The sequence below is a fragment of the Macaca fascicularis genome, chromosome 2 (assembly GCF_037993035.2).
Source record: "Macaca fascicularis isolate 582-1 chromosome 2, T2T-MFA8v1.1".
Classification (NCBI taxonomy): Eukaryota; Metazoa; Chordata; class Mammalia; order Primates; family Cercopithecidae; genus Macaca; species Macaca fascicularis.
This window is the reverse complement of record NC_088376.1, coordinates 50,205,791-50,228,558: the sequence shown is the minus strand read 5'-3', so window position 1 is coordinate 50,228,558 and position 22,768 is coordinate 50,205,791. Positions and strand designations below refer to the sequence as shown.

Here is a 22,768-nt window from a genome sequence, read left to right as displayed (position 1 = left end):
ATCCCTGTGACTCAATCAATTAAGCCGAGCAACATTTATGCATTTCAAAAAATGCACGCGGATGCGGGGGGTTGTGGGGATGAAGGTTGCATTTCTCCGCAGCTCTGTTTAAAACCCAACAGTCCTGGCCGAGGGTTTAGCTGAAGCGTCTGCATATTCATTAGGTCTAATTATTTTCTAGTAAGGAAAACACAAAAAGCCAAGAGTCGGAATCCTTCAATTTACCCTTTGTTTCTAACTTCATTTGGCTTCTTTGCAGCTGAATCAAAGCCCTAAACTCTTTTTCCAGACAAAGAAACCTCAACTCATCCTTTCACAGGCGGCCCGGTTAGGAAACTCACCAGTGCCCCAGCGAGAGGAAAATGAAAATGAATATATTTTTTGCCCTGACGCCAGCGCTGACTGCACCGGCTGGAGGAAGGCAGGGTCAGCGTCCGCCGCTCCTCGCCTGTCTGGTTTTCTGGTCTTCTCACCGACTAGATTCTCGCTTGGGGCTGGCCGGCCGGACTGCCCTTTCCATGGGCTGTGCTTGCTCACAAGTCGGCTTGGGTATCCGAGATGATTTCCCGGTGCCTGAAGGGACCTGACTGAGCATTTGTGCTTGTGCTGGGAAATAGAAATTCGAGAAAAAAAAAAAATTGTCCTGTTCCCATCAACAAGTCTGAGTCTAGCAGCCCAGCATTTCCCACCAAATTTGAGTGGAATGGAATGAGGAGTGGAGGTAAGGAAAGGACTGAGGCATTTTCAAAAATTATTATACACTTCGTTAGAAAAAAAAAAAAAAGATATATCGGAGCAACTAAGTCTTTCTACCTACAAGGGGAAGTTGGATCCTACTTCCCCTAGAGTTGAGAAAACCTCATCTGCAAGAAGTTTTCTCTAGAGGCTGTATTCCTCTCACTAGGGAGAACATATATTGAACCCACCTCGTCCGCATTTCAGGAAACACACGCGCGCGCACACACACACACACAACAAGGGAGGGGACCTAAGGGGGAAGGGTAGCTGTTGGGAGGGGGAGAGGGAAAATAATTCTTCAAAAAAGAAAAGTCAGTCTTCTCCTCTCCAGTCTGTGGAAAATCCAACGGGGACGTTTACAAGAGGATATTTTTAGGAAACACATCCAAATACACAGGGGTAAGAGTGAATGTGAGAAAAAAAAAAAAAGTTGTGGGTTGTAGAAGTTATCAAGTGGGATTTGCGGCGCTCTCTGCAGGAAACGCGAGCGGCTCCAGTTCAAAGCCACATGCACCAACGTGACATATAAGCCATTAAAATATCATCCTGACGGCTCATTTCTGCTTCATCATACATTCCCTAACTGCTTCCCGAAAGCTGGAAAAGGAGAAATGAAGGATGACCGCCTCGCTGGAACCACAAAAGAGAGGCTTGGAGGGGTTTGTGGTCCCCTCTCAGCCACCCCGAAATGATGTGCAGAAATGAGGCGATCCTGGCAACAGGTGGAGTGGGGTAAGTGCGTGAGTCCAGGGGGCAGACAGATAAGACCTGTACCTCCAGCGACCGGGTAGCAAGTGCCCTCAAGCGGGCCACTGGCACCCAAACCCCAGTGGGGGAAGAGGCCCAGCCAGTCTTTCTGCCCCATCTCCTCCTTCACCCCCCCCCCCCCCCACAACCGTGGATACAGGCCCCACCCCACTGACAATGAGGGGAGGAGGGGGGCCCTTCTGCAAAGGGGCAGCGCCGAGGATGAGTCCATCCCTTCTTCCCAGGAGGAGGGAAAAGGGGGAGAAATGGGGCTCCCACTGGTACAGGAACCAGGAGCAGTTTGTTGCCTGCCTGTCTTCCCTTCTCTCCTTGTAAATTGCCTGGGTGCCCCACCGTGGGCACAAGAATGGAAGTCGTGGCCCAGAGCTTCCCTCGCGAAAAATGAACAAGGCGGGTGCCGGGAGGGGGGCTTTACAGGCGGTATCTCTGCTCTGCCCCCAAGGGGATGGCTAGGAGGGTCTCTGCTTCCCCTCTCCAGGGTCAAAGAGCCAAGTTAGCCCAGATGGCAGCAAGACGACGGAACTTCTCCGCCCCAACCTGACGGCAGATGCCGCCTGAGTCACCTCCGGGCGGCTCCTAGCCCTCCCTCATCCTGGTCCTGCCTCAGGAAGCTGACTGCTGGGATCTGCTCTCTGCGCGCGGCCAGCAGTGGGTTCGGGACTTGGCTTTCTTTATCTCCAGTGCGAACAAGAGCAGCAACTAGCTCTCTGGGGAGCAGGCCGCAGCTCCTAGGATTCTGGCCCCTAGCCTAGGCCCAGGGACATTGGAAATTAGGGGCAAGTGAGGAGGAAACAGAGCTGAGCTGTGAAAGAAAGCTAGGACTGGCTCAAAGGTTGGACCTGAAAGTTGGGGCTGATGGATGGCCCATGGCAAAGTCTTAGGAAAGCGGGGGGGCTTTGGAGGGTTGCACTTCGACCGTCACCGTCTTCAGGAAACTCTCTTTGGATTCCAAGGTTATGTTTTCCCCGCTTTCCGACAGTATTGGCCTGGCAGCGACCCACACCACTGCACGCCGCTCTTTTTTCTCCTCTTACCCGCCTGCAGGTTGGGGGAGGGGTGATTCAAAAGGAGGCCGAAATGCCAAGCCTGATCCTGCAGGTGATCTACTGATGCAAACTCTATTCTGGGCACCCGGAGGCTGCCCACACTTACTTCAGCCCCGAGCTGGGAAACCCAAGCTTCTCCCTCTAGAGAATAGGAGAATGAGTAAAAGCCCCTGCACAATCCAGTCTCAGCAAACTCCTGGCCCTTGAGGGTCGAATGGAGGGAAGCCAGGAAGGTGCGGGGTGCAGATGGGGAAATCAGGCAGCGGGCAAAGGCCGAGGTCAGTTTCCTCTCTGGCTCGGAGCTCCCAGCCAGCTTTCAGGGTTTTTGCTCTGCGCCCGCCAGCGACAAGTTACAGCGGAGAGGTGGGCATGCCTTTCCCGCTGCCGGCTAATCAGTAAGCAGCAGCTCGGAAACTGAAGTCTCTAACTGCAGCTGACCTCTGACCTTGGGTAGTCCTGCGCCGGCTAGGTCGGCCCCACAACTTGCAGCTTCCGAGGCTCCCCCAAATAAAAATGGTGCTTTTTGCACCTACCCACTGTCCCACCTTTTTGGCTCTCCTCCGGCACTATCAATCACTGGAGCTCCCTGGCACCAGTTCCTCTTCTCAAGGTGGGGGCAGAAGGGCAGATTCCAAAAAGTCTCCAGGATGTGCTATGGACTGGTAATTAGGAGGCCGTGGTTGAGGTGGGGAGCAAGCCTTTGGGGAAAACGAAACTGAGTTTCTACATGCCGTCGTTATTTGAGACCTCAGGTCCAGGGGCCTCAGGATTGCTCCCAAATTTTCTCACCTCTCCTTCAGCAAGATGACTGGCTTGTTTGCTAAGCGGTGTCAGAGTTTGCACGAAAGGAGATGTTTACCCTGGTTCCCTGTGTAGGCTGGGTGATGGAAATGCTACAGAGAGACTCCTAAGGTCCCAGTTGCCTGCCCTAGCCCGACCTCTGCAACATTTGTTTGCGTGTCTATGGGTCTGCAGTGCACAAAAGGCTGACAAGACCTGGAGCAGAAGTGATCCAAACCTCTTAGAAGTTGGGTTGGAGCAGCCTTATGGGTGGACAGAGATCTCTAGGGAACCTCACACCCATTTCCCCCAGAAGCAAAAGAGTAAATTCTATTGTTGCCAACCAACCAGGACTTCTCCATGCCAGACATCCTGCCATGAGGAAATTTCAGAGCGAGGACGCCCAGCATGCCGCCCTTCTGTAGGAATGCAAAGTTAGGCCTCCTTTCTTTCCTGATTTGCACTGGAAGGAGCTTATTACCTTTGGGGAAGAATGCCTTTTGGTTAGAAATAATTGAAAATAATAATACCCTGTGGGAAAAGGTGAGTCTACCCCCCTGCCTCCCAGGCCTGGACCTAGAAAAGAGGGGAGATAGAAAGGTAAAAGCTGCCAAGCTAGTTAGAATTCTTGTTGGAGGTTGAGGGGGAGAGAGAGAGAGAGATCTTTGTGCACAGAGAACTGGATACCCTTTAAGATAACAGAGTCCCACTTGGATTTGGCCCGTGGTTCAACAAGTTAAACAACTGCTTGTTCTGTGGGCAGACATCCCCATTGACAGAGGACTTGCTGTGTTTGTCCAGCCTGAGACCTTTTCAATGACTGTTTTTCTTTCTAGGCCAAATTGAGGGTGGGGGCCGGGTAGATGCTTCTGTTTGGCTGCTCAACTGCCTCAGCCTTGCCTGACAGGATGCAGAGGTCCTCAGGATGGCTTTAAGTATTTAAGGCGGCCAATGGCTTGGTAGTTTTAACTGCAAAGTGAATCTGATAAGTAATGTGTACATCTTATGGGAGGTGTTATTTCTACCCTTCTCAAATATGAAATGTGGATGATTTGAACCAAATGATTAAAATTATACCTTTTTAATCTGACAAATTTTATATTAACTTTAAAAAGTCAACCGGTGATGAATCCCAAATGGGTCTGGGGTGTGGGAAATGTGAGGCTAAGGAATTCTGCACCACCACAGGCAAAGCAGGATTTGAAAACCTGCAAAGAAATTCCTCTCTTCTTGGTTCCAACAGTTATAAATCAAATTTTAACTGCTAACCTCTCAGAGTTCAGTAGACTCTCCCCACCACACCTCACTAAATTTCAGTTAATAAACTTCAGAAAAATAATAAGATTTCTTATACAATTAATTCAAATTCGAAAAGCTACAGATTTTTGAGCACTGACTAAAAGAGAGCTTACTTCTGATTGCAAGGCAGAACAACAAAGGAGTTTCAAATAAAAACCTAGCTGGGAAATTATAATTTTTCAATGTTTTTATCACCAAAGATATATAATTTTGCAAAATGGGCAGTTCCCGGCAGAATCCTTTTCTTTAGCTTCAAAATTTGAAAATGATCAAAGAAAGACCGAAGGATCTTCAGATCAACACCTTCTTTCGTTCATACATTCAAGCCACAGAATGTTGCCACACAGATGTATAAAATTGTTTAACTAGTGACTGTCACTCTTTTCTTCCCAAACAGGCTCAAAGTCAGAAAATGAGATACAAGACATCCTTGGTGATGAGGAAACGATTACGGCTTTACCGAAACACTCTGAAAGAGTCAAGTAAGTTAAAATCCTCCTTTGAATATTGGTTTGCTAGTTTCTTTTCTTCTTCTTTCTTTTCTTTTTTTTTTTTTTTTTTTAAGTAGGAAGTTTTGTTTTGTCTTTCGTTTATGTTGGGTTGAGAGTTTGGGTGGAGTTTCTTGAGTTCAAATGAAACTTAGAACACCTTGGTGTTCAATACATTTGCACACAAATCAATGACACAACGTCCCACCAGCAGCCGGCTAATCCCCCTCAATGCCTACTCATCTGGACGTTCCAGAATTAATATTTGACGATTCTCTCATTGAAACTACCACCCCTGACCTTCTGCAATTCCACTGTCACGTTATTCTATGACATATTCATCTTGAATTCATTTCCAGACAATTTGATTGGAATGAGGTTTGACATGTATTGGCTTCCATGAAAGAAGCAGACTTTGATCTGGATGATGGGGTTTACATGATATACATCATCTTTACCAGGGATACCAGCCTTTTGCAATGTGGTAGCGACGAGGTTCCCACAATGTGGTGTCTGACCAGGGAGTGACTGACAGCTGCTCTGTCAGGAATACCTTCATTGTGAAGAATTTAATTTAATATTCCATTTAGAATAAGCATATGATTTAGGGTTGGGTGTTTTCCCTTCCAGGCGTCTAGTTTTCCTCATTTCAACTATATCACTAGCTGATGGTTGCCTCCAAAGATGTTCCCTCATTGGTAGGCAAAGGAACCTTCTTAACCAAAGTCAAATAGACAACTCAGGAAATGGCTCTCTATATTATTTGGGGATGATTTGATGGCAAAAGTCTCAAGAGAGGTATGAATTATTATGTAAATTCAGTTATTTCGATTCCTTAATGCTGTTTTGGAAGGTCCAAAAGCAATGTTTCCTAAGCTTTTGTCACAGGATGCTTTGTAGAATCCTTGCTTGGAAATTAAAGCCAATCCAAGCATATTTTCTTCCATACTCAGTTCCATTAATGATGTTTAAAACTCAAATTTCCATAGCAGAGGAGAAGAATATCCTCCTTTATTGCCAAAATCCTAATAGATCTCATCTCCTTTGCACAATTTGGGCTTAGAAATATGGATGGGCTCCTAGGGCTTACGTTATTTCTTTGCATAAAAATAGAGACAGCCTCCCTCTGTAGGAATCTTGAAGTCTGTCTGTGACTAGCCTTTAAAGAAATTTACCTCTGTTTAGGATTGCAACTGGACAGAAACAGGGAAGAAAGAACTGAACAAGTGACAATTGATTCAGATGCAGAACATTTAAATGACAAGACTTGTTTCTAGCCAGGTTCTATACAGTGGCCCTCAAATGAGTAGGGCCCAGCTGCTGATCTGGGCATAACTTACAACTAATAATCATCATTTAATTTAGCATTGCTTAAAACATTAAAATGGAAAAATAGCCGAGCTGTTGATTTGAAATATCCTCCTTTTTTTTTTTTTTTTTTTTTCCTTTGCAAGAGAGTGAGATCAGACATTCAAACCAGCGATTTAAGGAGCTCTGGCAGATGCTAGGGCCACCAAATGTTCTATTTCTAGAAAGTAGAACTAGGAAATCACTTGTTTATGCCATTATATTTGTCTGGGTAGGGTGAGCAAAAGTGCTTAGGGCATGATTCTGGGCACTGGTTTGCAGAGGCTCTGAAGACTGAGAGACATTTGGGGTCTAGTGATGCAATACGCTCCAAATAGGTCCCCATGAAAACAAGCTCCCAGTGCTTCATTTTGACATCTGCTAAAGATCTGTGGGTTGTGAGATATTCTTTTTCTCTACAAATGAAGCAGAAAAGTAGACTTAACAATGCTATAGCTCCAGGCATGGGTAGGAATAGAATGTGTCAGTCAAGCATTTGGTGTTGGGGGCATGTATAGTGAGATATTTCTGGAAAAAAAAAAATCTGAAGACCATTGAGGAGACACCATTCCTTAGCCTGCTCAATTGATAATATCTGTAGTCTGGGTTCCCTGCTTCCCAGGCTCTGGAAGACTCAAAATAATCTCTCTAAAGACTACACTCTGCCTCTCAGATGTTGATGCCCTATCACCTTTAACTGGATACTGCTTTGGGGCTTATTTCAAAGATAGACCTTGAAGACCCCTATGTAATTGCCCAAAGTTCCTTGTCTGTAAATATTAGTTGTACAATTGGTTTTCCCTTATTGCTGTCTCTGGGGAAATGCCCTTCTAGGAGAATGTCTGGTCCCGTTGCTGGGTTTAGCCAACCAAGATATAGACCATATGCCTCTAAGGAACTTCCAAAGATCAGGCAACCTCAGTGACCTGCAGGCCTACTGACCCCTGGCTACTCAAGCAAGAAGCAGCTACCCAAAATAGGTCCAGATGTTTTCAGCTTTCAAGAGAAAGCTGCATCTGGGAAGGAGCTCCATGGGGCCAGCCTACTTTCCATGATTTTGGCTGAATCAGATATGTTTGCCCTTTTGCTGCTGGCACAAAAAAGTCATACACAAGTTCAAAGCTTTTCAAAGGCAAAGTGACTAACAGAGAGTGTGTAGTATGCTAGCAGACTATGTGTATAAAACCTCTGTTTCTTATCCCTGGAGTCCAGAGAGTCAGTGGTTAGAACTCCAGAGGGCCCATAAACTTGAATGAGAAAAAAACGCATCTTTATTTTCACAACCTTCTATTAGAAAGTTAGTGTTTTCTTCTATGATGAATATGTGCAGCAAATACTGGACTATTAGGAGTTCAACAGACTCACCAAGCTTCCTAAGGGTTCCACAGCCTCAAACAACCAAAATCCCTTCTTCTCCTGTCTGTCCATACTGTTATTCAAAGCTTTTGATGGAGGTGGGGTCACAGTGTATATATTAAGAAATCCGGTGGGTGCAGTGGCTCACACCTGTAATCCCAGCACTTTGGGAGGCCGAAGCGGGCAAATCACCTGAGGTCAAGAGTTCAAGACCAGCCTGGCTAACATAGTGAAACCTGGTGTCTACTAAAAATACAAAAATTAGCTGGGCATGATGTTGGGCGCCTGTAATCCCAGCTACTTGGGAGGCTGAGGTGGAATAATCACTTGAACCTGGGAGGCAGAGGTTACAGTGAGCTGAGATCATGCCATTGCACTGCAACCTGGGTGACAGAGCGAGACTCTCTCTAAAAAAAAAGAAAGAAAGAAAGAAAAAAATCCATGTTTGTGCAAATCAGAGTCTTAAAGCTAAAGTGAATGAGTTTGACAAACATTCTGAACTGTAAGTTGTAGATTACCTAGGTTCCAGGGAAGAAAAAATATTTTAATTGCCAGACAATTGCAGAAGTGCCCCTGCACTTAAACCTAAATACCACAGAAGCTGAATACTTTCGGTGTTAAGATGTGGATAGTAAAAACAGCTGGGCAAGGGGTTTCAGAGAAGAACGCACTCTGGCTTTTGTTTTGCTTTTCGGAGCCCTTCATGGGTTCAGTCCAGAGTTGCCTAGACAATTGCATCATTCAACATACACCTGTGAGGTGGGGAGATGTGAAATGACTCATTGAGATGTGGAAACCTTTCGCTGGAAACCTGGCCACACCACTGCTTGGATGAAGGGAAGACAGGGGAAGGATCAGAGACTTGGTGGCTGTTGGTGGAGGAGTAAACCGTGGGAGAAGGTGAAAGCCAGGGAGGCATATCCTGAGAGTCTGGTCTCAAAACTGCTGTGTGGAAGCCCTTGGTTTTGAGAGTAGGGAGTGGGGGTCTGGCAGTCAAATACTCTTCTGTTTTTTGTTTTGTTTTGTTTTTAATACTGACAGAGTATCTATTGGTAGAGTTATCCAAGCTCTTCCTGTAGGAGGAGCAGAAAGACTTGGACGTGTCTAAGTGGAGAGAAATTGTTGTGGAAGTTAATCCCTCCCTAAAGTGCACCCAGGGGAGGAACAATGTATTAAATGAAGGTCTCAAAGAATCTGCCAACTGTTATACATCAGTTAATTATTTAAAAAAAGAAATTTTTTTTAACCCTTATTTACCGACCAGGAAATGTAAAAGAATAGTCCTTGGTGCTGGGGATAGGGGGAGGGGCAATTCATTCCATTTATATTCAGCGTTGCTGGTAATCTGCCGGAACTTCTAGCCTCTGCTAAGGGGTATGGGATATTTTACTCAATCTTTAAAACTTTTCTTAAAAATACAAGCCTTTCTCTGTTTGGGGGGCACTATTTATGGCCGCCAGGGAAGTCCAAGCACTTAGACTGGCATTTTCGGCTGCAGCGACAAGGTAGGAGTCCTGGCCAGCAGCCCTTTAAATCCCCGGACGACGCAGCTGATCTTAGCCGGTCCGCTCAGACAAAGGACACCCTCCTGCCCCCAAAGCCCCCCAATCCCCCGCCTCTCGGCTTTTGCCACACTCGACTGGGCCAGAACTTAAGTTTTTTTCAACCGATCGACCCCCGTCGCACCAAAGTGGCCCCCCTAGCACTGGAGGGCATCTTGTGGGAGGCAGCCTGTCGGCCCTCTCAGAGCCTGGACGGGGAAACGCGGCGTGCACTCTCTAGAGAGGCCTAACACGAGCTAGGAGGAAGCAGAGGCAGCTTGGACCGCAGGCAACAAGTAGCCGAAGCTGAAAGTGGAAGTCACCCTTAAATCCCCTTTCCCAGAGGCTCCTTACGACGGCAGGGTATAGCGCTCAGCATCCCTGATTGGCCCAGGGAGATTCCGGAGCGAAAACCTGTTTCTCCTGGATGCACGCCAGACTCCTTTGTTTCTTTGGAAAGCCGGCCCGCCGGTGGGTGTGACTTGTGGCGGGGCGGGTCCTTTCAGGAAGGCATAGGTTCGAGCCCAGCCTTTCCAGGCCGTCACCACTTCCCGCTTAATCCTGTCCCTGGTAAGGGCCAGATCCTTGGGTATCGCGCGTCTTTGAGCTCTCCAACACCGGGGAGGAGGGGCCTGCAAGGCTAAATGGGAAGAGAGTATAGAGGAAAGAGAGGGGGAGGGGAGAAGCAAGGAAGACGAAGTGAGGTAGAGGGTTTGGGGAAAATAAGAGAGACGAAAAGAACCCGAAAGATGAGGGAAACGAGACATTTCGGAGAAAGCCAAAAAATAAAATTAGGCTCAACGACTGCTAGCCTAGGAGTTTCTCAGCTCCTGGCCCCCGAGTCAGCAGTTTCCTTTGGTCCTTCGATCCCGACCCCCTCCTCTTGCAGTCTACAGGGACAAACTGCCCAACCAGACCGCCATCTCTGCGCACACTATGCTAGCCATCAGCCCCGACTGAGGTCCCGAGAGGACTTTAGGCGCAGCGCAATGCTCCCTCCCCAAAGTTGTGGTGAAGGGTGGCATAACCCAGTCCCGAGTACTTCCAGGAGCCCTGAGTCAAAACTGATGCACTCAGCTTTCCGGAGAGGAGGGGGAGGAGGCTCAAGGGGAGAGAAAAGGATTTGTGCCCAGGTCAGAGCGCATGAGCAGTAGAAGCGTGAGATGCTGTGGGGGTGGGGTGAGGGAGGGAAGGAGGGTGTGTGTTTGAGGGAGAGGTGTGTGAGGGGGTTGGGGGTGGAGCGAGGAAGTGAGAGAGAGAGAGAGACCGTCCGCGTGCGGCAGGACCTGTCATCACTGACGTAGGACCCGGCCGCTGGCCAATGGGCGACCCAGGCAATTGTTCCTCTCTGTGGGTCCCGGCCACAGCCCTGAATCTCTATTGACTTCCTAACGCGCCCTGCTGCTACTTCTGTAGTGTGCAGGATTTCGCGTAGGCATTAATAGCCAAGGGGGTAGGCGCGCCCAAATCCAAACCTTGAGAAGAAGGAGAGAAAGAAAGAAAGAAAGGGAAAAAAAAACTTTACAGAAGTTTTTTGTGTGGTTTTCCTTTCCCCTCCCCACTGTCAGGTGGCAGTGGTGTTAGTGGCCCGGTACAGGGAGCTCCGGGGAACCTGGGCCGGCATGCAGCCGGTCGCTCTCTCCTAGCCAAGCGGGGCACTGAAAATATATATGGCTGGGGCGCTTCCGAACCACCACCACCTCCAACACCATCATTTCTATCACCTCCACTCCCCGGCAGGGCACCGTGCCCCGGAGCGCCCCGGGGTGTTGGCTGCCAAAGTGCGCTTAGGGCTCAGGTCCTACCCCTCTGGAGCAGAACCCCCAGCAACCCACAGACTCAGCCCTGCGCCTTCCATTACCCTTTACATCTACTGTGCGGCTACCATCCCTCTCCAGCTCATGGCACCGCAGGTGACCTGGCCGAACAGCAATCCGGTCCAACGGCAGCGGAGGTGTTTGGCCTTGCTCTGTCCACCGGGTTCACTGCTGGCGCGGTCTGGCTCTGAGTTCCACGGCTGACTGCAGAGTCCGTAGTGCGTCTGGGCTGGGCCTGCCCCCCGGGGCCCAGGGAAGAGCGCGCAGCCCACCCCACCGGTTCTCATGCGTGCTATTTGTTTCGACAACAGGTAGCAGCTCTGGACACCATGGCCCCCAGCTCGCCGCCGCCTCCAGCCCCTCGGTGTTCCCGACCCTCCATGAGGAGCCTCCCCAGGCCTCCCCCAGCCATCCTTTGAATGGACTCCTGCGTCTGGGGCTCCCTGGAGACATGTACGCGCGGCCAGAGCCCTTCCCGCCAGGGCCTGCGGCCCGCAGCGACGCCCTGGCAGCTGCCGCAGCTCTGCATGGCTACGGGGGCATGAACCTGACGGTGAACCTCGCTGCGCCCCACGGTCCTGGCGCTTTCTTCCGCTACATGCGCCAGCCCATCAAACAGGAGCTCATCTGCAAGTGGCTGGCGGCCGACGGCACCGCGCCCCCGAGCCTCTGCTCCAAAACTTTCAGCACCATGCACGAGCTGGTCACGCACGTCACCGTGGAGCACGTCGGCGGCCCGGAACAGGCCAACCACATTTGCTTCTGGGAGGAGTGTCCGCGCCAGGGCAAGCCCTTCAAAGCCAAATACAAACTTGTAAATCACATCCGCGTGCACACGGGCGAGAAGCCCTTCCCTTGTCCTTTCCCGGGGTGTGGGAAGGTCTTTGCTAGATCAGAAAATCTCAAAATACACAAACGAACTCACACAGGTCAGTATTCGGCGCTGTCTGTCGCGTGCGGACCCTCTGGGGAAGCAGGCCCTCGGGTCTGGATTTCCTCAAGTCCCAACTGAGGGGAGGGGGAAGATATTTCGGTGTTGTTACCATGAGCCAAGGCCATAAAATATTAATTATGCGCTTCTATTCTTAGAATCACAGAAGTTTCCGGAGGCTGTGTGTAGGGAGGATAGTGCGGGATTTCCGTTCTGGGGGGACAAGGGTGAACGTGCCTAAGACCCTGTGTGTGCAGACATGTGATCTCTGCTTAAGAGTTTGATTTTGAGATATTTAAAAACAGCATTGTTCCCCAAAGTCGTAAAGACATAAGAACAGCTGTCTAACTTTTTTCCTGGTCCCTTTGGAATTGCGGGGCAGAACTCTTCCACCTGTCCTCCTGATAACCTGGCCCACCTGGTCTGAGGGTTTACCAGGCCCTGGAGCCTTCTTTAGGAGTTGGGAGTCGAATGGGCTAACTTTGTACCTATTTTTGAGCCTAGGTGGCCAGACACTAGGGATGTTTGGTGAACCCTCACTTTTGCTTTAGCACAGACCTAACGGGACCTAGCCACCTTAAATATCATTTACCAAGTTGTTAAGGGAAATGGGGACATGTGTCAACTACATCTGCTATTTCTAGTTAACAGAAAAAAAGGAGTCCCGTTTAAGAGCCTGCAAAATTGAACTCCTCTGGCCAGAGCATCTCTAATTAATGCAACTGCAAGGAGAAAGTTTTCACACTTCCAGGATAGCCTGTGAAGTTACATTAATTAGTTTAGCAGCCATTGTTTGTACTCTCCTTAGTTAGGGTTTTCTCGCTCCTCCTCCCTGGAAGTTTAAGAAATCAACATCTTCTCCCCTCCCCCATTTTGGGGGCAGGAGAAGGGGACTAGTGGGGACAGGAGAAAATAAAATAAATTCCAGCTTGGTGCCCCACTTCTCCTACTGCCCGGTGCCTTGCCTTACTCGCCCCTATTCTTGCTGGAACGTCGACAATTGCTGGAGTCAAAGAACTGACTAAGGCTAGTTGTGCTAAAGCCTATCTTCTCCCCAAACTCTCCCTTCCCGGGGAAGGTCCATGGCCCGGACACTGGCACACGCGGAGACCAGACCAAAGTCCACTTGGAACCTGGCACTTTATTTCTAAAGCGTGTCTGGAAGTGTACAGTTTCCCTGAGCTCTTTTCAGGGTTTCCCACAATGTCGCAAGGATCTCACCCCCTCACCCGAAGTTTTAGCTCCGGGAAGGGGCGGTAGGTCACTCTCGAATCCTGGTCCCAGGCCTGCTACTCCGGGAGCTGGCGGCGGACACCCGGAAGGTAGATTCGCAGTCCTGAGCTGGAGAAGGAACTCATCTTTAATGGCAGAGTTGTTGTTTTTTAAAACAAACAAACTTTTACAGCTCTTTGCCGGCCCACTGTTTGAAGTCTGTGAAGCAGAAAATGGTTAAATTCTTAGCACAGTCGACCTACAGCAGAGAAGCAAGTTCAGTGCGCCCGCGGCTGGCTCAGGTTTTCGTCTTTTCAGGACAGAATTTTGTGCGTTCTTTCGGATCCCCTGATTCATTCCCGGTGGGGGTGGTGGTGGGGAGAACAACAACAACAAACAAACAAACAAAAACACACACTATCAACAACAAACTACAGAGTCTGGCCTGCTCGGGCATTTCCCTCAAATCCGCCTCCTAAGTAATAAAAAGAGGAGAGAGAGAGTGAGAGAGAGAGAGAGAGAAAAAAAAATGTTTCTCAAATGGCAATAGACCTCAGTACAAATTATTCATGAAGACAGTTCTCGATTCAACAGGAAAATAATTGCCTTTTCAAATATTAATGGCGTTTCATTTCCTCGAGTCGCGGAAGTGGCAAACAGGAGCAAATTTCTCAGGAGTTGAGATTCTCCCTGACCTGAATCCCGGGCCTGGCTTTGAAGGCGACTGTCCGCACCGAAAGCATTCACTTTGCGGCGGTCACAGCGATCCCGGAACAATGGTGCCTCGAGGAGGGAGGCGAGGGCCAGCTACCGCGGTCTGCCTGGCCACCGCCACCCAGCTTCTCTCCTGGGACCCCTCGGCCGGGGCCGGGAGCTCGTCACACCTTCCCCGGCCTCTGAGGGCGAGTCAGTGCTGGGGATCCGAGGTAGAGGAGAAGAGACCGCGCCGGGGCGCAGTCGCCGGGACAACCAGATCCAGCCACAAGTGCGAGAAAATGGCGCTGGCCCAGCTGCCCCGAGCTTCCGAACTTTGTCCCGCGGACCCGGCGCAGGGTCGGAGAGGAGGCCTTTCCGGGCTGCGGAGCCTCTGGGATGACAATCTGGGTCTCTCACAGCTCAGCCCCAGGCCTAGGACGCTCCGAGCGGGCTGCAGGGGCCTAGCCCAACGCTGCCTCTTCACATTCACCCACCCACCCAGGGCGCGGTGCAGGGAGCTGGAGGGAGGGGGAAGGACTGGAGGCCGGGAGTTGGCGGGGGGCGGGGGTGATGTCAAGCGCGGAGACCAGGGCGCCTCCTGCAGCTCCGGAGCAAGCTGGGGCGCAGCCTCACCTGGCCTCCAAGGGGCCTGCGAACTTCCCGGCTGCCGGTATCACTCATTGCACTGCTGTTTTCTCCTCTGCTCCTCGTCTGGAGCGAAATAATTGTTTTTGTTTTACGTGAATGTCCAGCGAGGCGCTCACGAGATCGGATAAGCGTTTGGCGGGATTTTTGTGGCGCGGGGGCGGGAAGGGGTTGTTGGGGAGGGGCACCAACCTCAAATTCCATTTCACCTCTGTTTTCTCAAACTAACCTTGGTTTCTTTTGCAGGCCCTGAATTGTACGGTTTTTTTTTGTAAGGTTGTTGTTTTTTTTTTTTTTTTTGAAAGAGAAGGAAGAAAGTTTGGGTTTGCAAATGCTGGCAGGAATCAGAGAAGATAAAACGAGGGGCAAATAGGAACACTGATTTATTCCGCATCTTTCTCTCACTGTTTTATAAAATGGTGCCGGTGTTCCGCTAAATGGCAGGTGCCAACACCTTCCAGAGGGTTCAGTGTACTAACTGTGCTCCTGTAGGGTGGGAATCCAGGAACCGGGTGGTGCCGGAGACCCGGGCTCAGGAGGCGCTGATTGCGCAGAAGTGCGGATTGTGCGCAAACCTCTCTGTCCGAGCCTCCACAGGGCTCGGGAATTGGGGCTTTGTTTGTTCTAACCAGCCCCAGGAAAGCGCCTGTCTTTCCTGGATGCGGCGGGAGAAGCAACTACAAAGACAGCAGTTCTCCAACTGTGCGTCTTCCTCCTTAGCTAGACGCTAGGTAGCCGGTCCCTTAACTCAGAGCGCTGGGAGGCAGCCATTTGTTTAAAGCGCCCAGGAACCTTCTTCCCCCATTTCCGCAGCACTTGCAGCTCCGGCAGGAATCTAGGCTTCCGGATTCTCGGGATCCTTTCCTCTCCCACACGTCAGCGAGTTCAGGTGGCCGTGAGCTCCCCGATTGGGGCTCAGTCCGGCCAATATTATCACTCTAACGTGCACTCGCGCCTTCCCTCGGCTCTACAGGGCATCGCAGCCACCGATCCCAGCCCCTCCCGGGCCTATCCCAGCCACCCGGTCGCCCTCCAGTCTGCAGAGCCGGGCCTGCCCTGACAGCTGCAGCTGTTCTCTTCCCGAAGCCTCAGCGCTCAAGGGCGTGGTTGCGGTAGAGACCTCGGATCCCACTCGGCCTGTGCGGACCCTACTGCGCCAACCCCTCGTCTTAGGCCCGAGAGACCCGACAGCCAGGTGGGGGTGGTCTAGGGAGACTGGTCGACATCGCAAGTCAGTTCGGACTGGGAGGGCCAGCTGCCCACAGCAAGGTCTCCGGGAGGCCTCTGGAGCAGCGTAATAAAATATTATTGCTGGCGAGCGTATCTGGAGGGATCCCGGACGGTTTAGGCAAGATTTGAAGAATGCTGCTAAATGTTTGCCCTCGGGGGGTAGAAGGGAAGAGGGAGGGGGCTCCACATCCTGTAAAAATCTCCTCTGAAGTGAATCATTGCTCAGAATACCTTTCCCTGCAGCACGAATCCACTTTATGCACACATCATGTGCATCGGCTGCGCATCCTTAAATTATTTCATCGCTTTGACGTTTGCGCAAAACCTACTTTAGTAAACAATTTGGGCCAAGATGGGAGTTGGGAGTGGGGGGGAGATGAACGGCTGGGCAGGGTAGGGGCAAAGACGTTTGGCTGAAACAGCAACTTTAAATCGAGCAGATGTGAGCTTCCCCGTTAACTATATTGTGAGCTCCTCCGTTAATGTATTTCCAAACAGAGGTGCTTCTGGTTCCAAGTGGAGAAAATTTGGAGGAAACAATCAGAGTGGATCAGGATTTTCGAGGATGAAAACTCGACTAAGATGGAGTCACTGTCGCTCCTCCTCCCTACCCTCCCCCTGAGCCCAGACCAGGAAGGCGGGAGGGATGGAGGCGCTCAGGAGAGTGCATCGGGGGCGCTCTCTGCACGAGGGAAAGGGGTGCTCGACTTGAGCACCTGGAAAGAGATTTCTGAAAATCTTTTGTAGTTCTTTTCCAGATAATGAGAGACGAATTGGGGGGAGAGGGAGGGTGGCGAGCACTAATGTCTCTGCGTTGCCTCCGCCAGGCGAGAAGCCCTTCAGATGCGAGTTCGAGGGCTGTGAGCGGCGCTTCGCCAACAGCAGCGACCGCAAGAAGCATTCGCACGTGCACACTAGCGACAAGCCATACACGTGCAAGGTGCGGGGCTGCGACAAGTGCTACACGCACCCCAGCTCGCTGCGTAAGCACATGAAGGTGCACGGGCGCTCGCCGCCGCCCAGCTCTGGCTACGATTCGGCTACACCGTCTGCCCTCGTGTCGCCCTCGTCAGACTGCGGCCACGAGTCCCAGGTGGCCTCCTCGGCGGCGGTGGCGGCGCGTAGTGCCGACTTGAGCGAATGGTATGTGTGTCAGGGCTTGGGCCCCACCGCGGCTGCCCCCGCCGCGATCCTCAGCCAAGAGCTGCCACCTGGCCCTGCTGCTGCCGCCGCCGCCGCCTCCGGTATTAGGGCTGCCTCTGTGGTTGTTGCTTCCGCACACACCGGATGCAGAGTAGGCCACGTTTCTGAGGCATGAAGAGGGAGAGGGCGGAAGGAAGGAAGGCAGGCCGGCCACCTGTAATAGTTGCTAGAGCTCACTGAATACGCTAATATAATGTCCATTATTTTAAAAGATAAATATGGTCCCCCTATTTATTCTATAGTCACACTCAGCACCATCACCCCTACACGCGCCTTCATGATTATCATAAAGCCAGTGTTAGGGGTGAAAAGATAGGGAGATGGAAAAAAAATGGAGAATTTAGGTGCAATCCTGGCCACTTCAGATGACAAAAGTAAAGCCACAAATTTCCCGCATGCTTCGCAGGATGGGAAATATTTTTCTCGAGAACTGGGCCTCTCCCACCCCCACTCTAATACTTCCCTCCCCCACATTAATTCCAACCTCAGAAGTTCAGATCAACAGAAGGCGGCAAAGGGAATTCCAGAGCCGTTTTCTTGACTCCAGTTTCTTTCCTCTTTGCCTTCCTATGGTTTCCCCTTCCCTAGGTATCCTTTGAAACAAAGTATACACAAGTCTTAATTTTTCCGACCTCCTCTATAAAGGAGATAAGGGAGATTCATTGTCTTTTCAGCAGGGGGTGTGTGGGTGGTGGTTACACGCTGCCACCCCTATGTAGTGGCCTGGGCACACAGATAGATATCTGCCTGTCGTCCACAGACTCGATATACATTGTATACTTGGGGTGGCGAGTCAATTCAAAACAACAAGAAATACAGACAAAGGAACGCCAGAGAGGCTTCAGGATTCAATGCTGTGAGGCCTCCCCGGGCCCTTTTCCCACCCCAGCCCCTGTAGAGGCGTTGCCTGTGAAGTCTTCTAGGTTCTTGGGCTCCGGGTGTAGAGCGAGCTGATGACGTCACTGAGTCGAGGCCTCTAAAGTGGAGGGACCTGACCTAGGCGGCCGTGTCTGGGTGAATCGCGTCAATTCGGTGACGGTCTTTGTCAGTAATTGCACAATGTTGGTTTTATTTTTTAAAAAGTGTAGGAGAGACTAGAGAAATGATCAACAATAATAAATATTGTAAAGGCAAACAACCAGCGAGTCTAGATGGAATGTGTATTTGATATGCTGCGTATGAAGTCTCCAGAAAAAAAGAACCAGATGTTGAAGGAGGGGGCGAGAAAGACCTTTGCAATTGTTGCCAAAGGGAAAAAACTCAGGTCCTGTTTCCCCCCCTTTCCCCCCTCTGCAGGGAGAATAGGGCTGCCCCAAAATCCTAGCTACGATTTGAAGAAGAAGTAAAAGAAAATAAAATAGTAAAGCTATGGCAGATTCATCCCAGTTCCCTAAGAATTTGAAAATCAGTGTGTGTGTTGGGGAGGGAGGTGGGTTTTCTCTTTGGGGAGGGCCCCACAAAAGAGCTCAATTTTAAAATCTGAGCCCAACAAACAAGTCCTGGCCCTGCCACTAATAAATTTTCTTCTGCTCTCTCCTCTTCAGACACCATTAGACAATTAGCACTCCTGCTCACAGTCCCCACAACTTTCATCAGATGAAATAACGTCCTAACTGGAGTGGAACTATTTTCCTGACTCCAAATAAAAAATGCCATCTTCCAAATACACCCTTAGTGAATCCGTCCTTGAGAAAGGGAGACTGAAATTCCTGCCTCCCCCTAATACAATAGGGCCCAGAGGCTGCCTGACCCAGCGCGGGCAGTCGGCAACAAACAACTCTTTCCCATAGTCAAACGCCAACCCCACCGCTAAGGTGCAGAGGGCATTTGCGGAACTTACTGCTTCTGCCTATGTTTAAAAAGTCACCCTTCCTGAAGTAGGACTCTTTCCTTTCTCCTCTGTTTCTAAGCCCCTCCCCCCCATTTTGCCTTCTATCCTAATCTAAAATAATGAAACAAAACAAAAATGTTTGGTCGGCCACTAATCGCCTTTAATTTTTCATTTGCTTGTTACAGATGTCCATCGCGTTGCTCGCAAGGTAATCTCGCTCCGCGCAGCTGAGCGCCCCGCATCTTGCGCCTGCTACATCAAAGGGCCCGCGCACAAAGCAGTGTTTCTTCGCCACGGTGCATCTTCATGGTAAGTTAGGATTTCTATGGCAATGGGCAAGTCTCACTGAAATCCTGAAAGGCCAAGCCTGGAGCCCGTCCAGGCTTTTCATTAAGGACATAATATTTACGTCTAACAGACCTTTTTTCTTGTGTATACAAGTATATATTTTTGTTTGACGCGGACTAAATCATTTTCATTTAATTTCCGGTAAACAAAACCCACGCGAATGGGCACTTGTACCCGATCATAATAAAAATGGATAATAATGTGAAGGAAGAAAAGAGCCGCTTGAATCGCCGCTCAGCCCCCTTTGTTTCTGCTTTCTGCGGTGATCAGAGGGCGCATTTGGGTTTGATGGCGAGTTTCTAAAGGCGAGGAAATGGTTTGTAAGAGGGGAAAGAAAAGGAGAAAGGTCTAATCAAGCTTGGGTTGTTCAAAGAGTCGGGTTTTGGGGTTGAAAGTGTGAGTTTGACGGTGCATCAGCATGCCGCGTTAGGCTCGCCATGGAAATACGCGCGGGGAGCGGCCGCTTCAAAGGCGGCACACTTCACTACAGACACTCTATTAAGATACATTTGCGCTGACCTTTGCTTTCACGCCATTTAATACTGTCACTGCGCTCTCCAGTATATACTTCCTTCCTAGAACCCGACTTGCCCGCGTTTAGGGGTTCACCCTGCACCCGGATGTGGGAGGCTTTGGAGCAGGGGACACTTTCAGGAAAGGGAGGAGCACAAGGACTCTGTGCATCTTGACTGCGCACCAAAGAGCTCCAGGATCAGGAGTGAAAGATTTTAAAGCAGCCTCCGAAGCTTAACAAATGAGCATTCCAAACTCAGTTTTGTGCAAATCGCCTTTCTGACTCTTGAGTAGGATGGAGGCTTAAGTTTAATGGGGACTTGTGGGGAAGGGAGCCACCCTGGGGGAGTCTGAGGAGTTCAGTCTGTGCCCTTGGGACATTTCCACTCTGGCTTTCCTTACCACTCTTCTTCCTCTCCATCCCATAAGTCTCTTGCGGCCCCTCAAACTTGTTTCTTTCTGAGGCAGGGTGTGTGGTACCGTTAGGCCTGGACTTGTCCTAGATGCAAACTCAAGAGCCCAAGGCCAAGGGGATATGGGGAAGATGGCAGGAAAGTTAGAAGTCCATGTTCCCTTAATTGTCTTGTTGTTTATTTTATCCAAGTACCCCAGTGAATAGGGGAAAAATAAACACAGTGAAAAAAAAAATCAAACAGTGGAGTCTTCTTTAGTGCCAGTCCTTGTGGTTGAATAAAAAGGATGGTCCGCTTTCTATTGAGCTGAGAAATCTTTGAAGTGGGAGTTATTATCTGAGACATTCCTGCTTGTCGTCCTAACAACGCTGATGAAACGTAAAAGGTTCTTTGTCAGCGATTTGTTCTCCTCTCTGTCAAACTCCCTCTGCCCCGTTAGTTTCAAACCGTTTCTAAAGAGATAAAAATCAAACTTCTTTTAAAAAAATATCCACACACTGCACCAATACATAACTTTAGGACTAAGTCTTGCTAAGGGATAAACAAAAGCAATGCCTAGACATCAGGGTCAGGGCCTGGCCTGGTGAAGTATGCAGAAGTTGGGGGACCCTCGGGACAAGCTTTGGGACATGAGGAAAAGTATGCAGAGAGGGTCCAAGCAGAATACATACCCTAAGCCCATAATTGTATGTCTGCTTTCTTCTGCTCCGACTTGCACTCAATCAGCCCAAGTTGGTTCACCTGGATGGGTTCCTTTGGGTACCCCTCAAGCTGCTAATATTCTTGCCCAGGATCCTTGGAACTTAAGATTGCAGCCAAGCAATTGTTAATATCTCCTGCTCCTTCAAAGCCACCTCTGCTAAAAATAGACCCATTGTGTATTTCTTCTCACTAGCAGCAATCAACAAGCCCTTTCTGCCATTAATAAGAAGGAGAATAGCTGAAGGAGAGAGATGTTTTATTAATTTCCTGTTTCCTTCAGAATCTTGGCAGTTGAAGCTTAGAAGATTTGGTCTACAACATAGTGATCGAAAATGCATGCAAATGCCCATCCTTCCCCTCATTCACATGTGCAGTTGTTCATTTTATATTGTGCCCAGGAAAGAAACTTTCACCCAGTTCAGGTTTCCCCAAAACTCCTGTTGTGGTTTTAAAGGTGGTTTAAATAAATAAGGATGTGCTGGTCCCGCTACACTGTGTGTGCTGAATAAATGACTTGTAAAGTTTTTCCGAGCTGTAACCCATGCTGTTATTATAGTTGCTGCAAAATGTTGTTTCTGATATTGATTTTATTTGTTAACTGGAGGTCTCCATATGTTTGTTTATATTGCTAATTTATGAGAAAATGTAATAATCGCAATGAATGTGAATTATACAGACAGGCAAACATTTTGTAATCATAATTCACATATACACAAAAGCCTGGCTGAAACCTTAGACTGTTTGTACCCTCTCTACCCACACTGTTTGTGATTTATCATCTGTCTCCTTAGTGTCAGTTAAATTATGAACTAACTTGAAAATAAAAAGTTGTTTGACTGAAAGTGATTGTTGAATGAACAACAAAGTTGAAAGCCATGGCTTGATCTTGTAAATATGTAAATGTAAATGATATTAAATCTGTGATTCCTTTTCCCTCCAAAGGCCTTTGTGTACATGGCACTCCATTTGGCTATTTTCTTTGGAAATAAATGATGTGATGTTTCCCTTCCTCTTTTGAATCCTGGTGTCCTGTTATTGTTTCTTCTTCTTGGGAGAGATTTGAGGCCCTCCAGAAGCCTCTAATTCTCTCCTCAGTCTTTCTTCACTGATTCACACAAATATCTCTGGGGGCCTAGTCTCAGGACAGCAAAAAGGAGGGACTCCCTAAAGAAGCCATTATGAGAAAGACTTCTCTCATCCCAATTTCACCCTAATGACCCTGACATCATCAACCAATTTATTAATACATTATAGAATGGAAAAAGTTGGAAGGATGCTCTCAGTGTCTGCCAGGAAAGGCTACCTTTCTGCATTTCCAGCTCACAGCAACATCTAATAAACCACGTCTGAATTCCCAGAGAAATGTCCAATAGCTGGTGGGAATGAAAACAAGGAAAGAAAAAGACAGGACAGTTCCGCTCTAAGACCTGACTAAGCGCTGGTGGAGTGTCTCAGGCACAGTTGCCCACAGAGATCTTCCTAGCTGGACTCTGCCCCATTTGAGAGAAGTGATTGCTCAGACCTCAAGGCTCCCTTCAGATACCTGCGAAGGTCTCTATGCCTGAAGACTGGGGGGCTACAGCCCACATGACACTTTCCTGGGCCGCGATTGAGATATCTGGTGAGTTTCAGCATCTGATACACGCCACTGTTACCTGGCCCAGCCACTGGGAAACTTATTTCAAATGAATCACCAGAGCCATTTTCCTTCCTCCACTGTGTGGCCACTAGACCTCTAGATACCCGCATACCTTGTTGCCCCTGCACCTACCGCTCAGGAGGCTTTCGCCTGACACTTTTTTTAACTTCTGAGAAGTTGGTTCCCGTGGGCTTGGTTGGGGCAAAGGGCTGGATGGAGTGGGAA

General features: G+C 49.3%; 1 protein-coding gene across 3 annotated transcripts; it reads left to right on the top strand.

Annotated features, from left to right (window-relative positions):
- The first annotated feature begins 1,289 nt into the window (after positions 1 to 1,289).
- ZIC4 (Zic family member 4) lies at positions 1,290 to 21,923 on the top strand. 3 transcript variants are annotated; one of them, XM_005546036.4, is made up of 5 exons: positions 1,290 to 1,470; positions 5,029 to 5,113; positions 11,492 to 12,109; positions 16,722 to 17,037; positions 19,114 to 21,923. In XM_005546036.4, coding segments are annotated over exons 2-5 (1,005 nt in total). In that variant the 5' UTR covers positions 1,290 to 1,470; positions 5,029 to 5,043; the 3' UTR covers positions 19,115 to 21,923. The 3 variants fall into 3 exon arrangements, 2 of the variants coding, with proteins under 2 accessions (XP_005546093.1, XP_065396152.1); XR_012430788.1 differs by lacking the exon at positions 1,290 to 1,470 and adding an exon at positions 1,789 to 3,875 and having other exon boundaries at positions 11,492 to 15,859; XM_065540080.2 differs by lacking the exon at positions 1,290 to 1,470 and adding an exon at positions 1,789 to 3,875.
- The last annotated feature ends 845 nt before the right edge of the window (positions 21,924 to 22,768 follow it).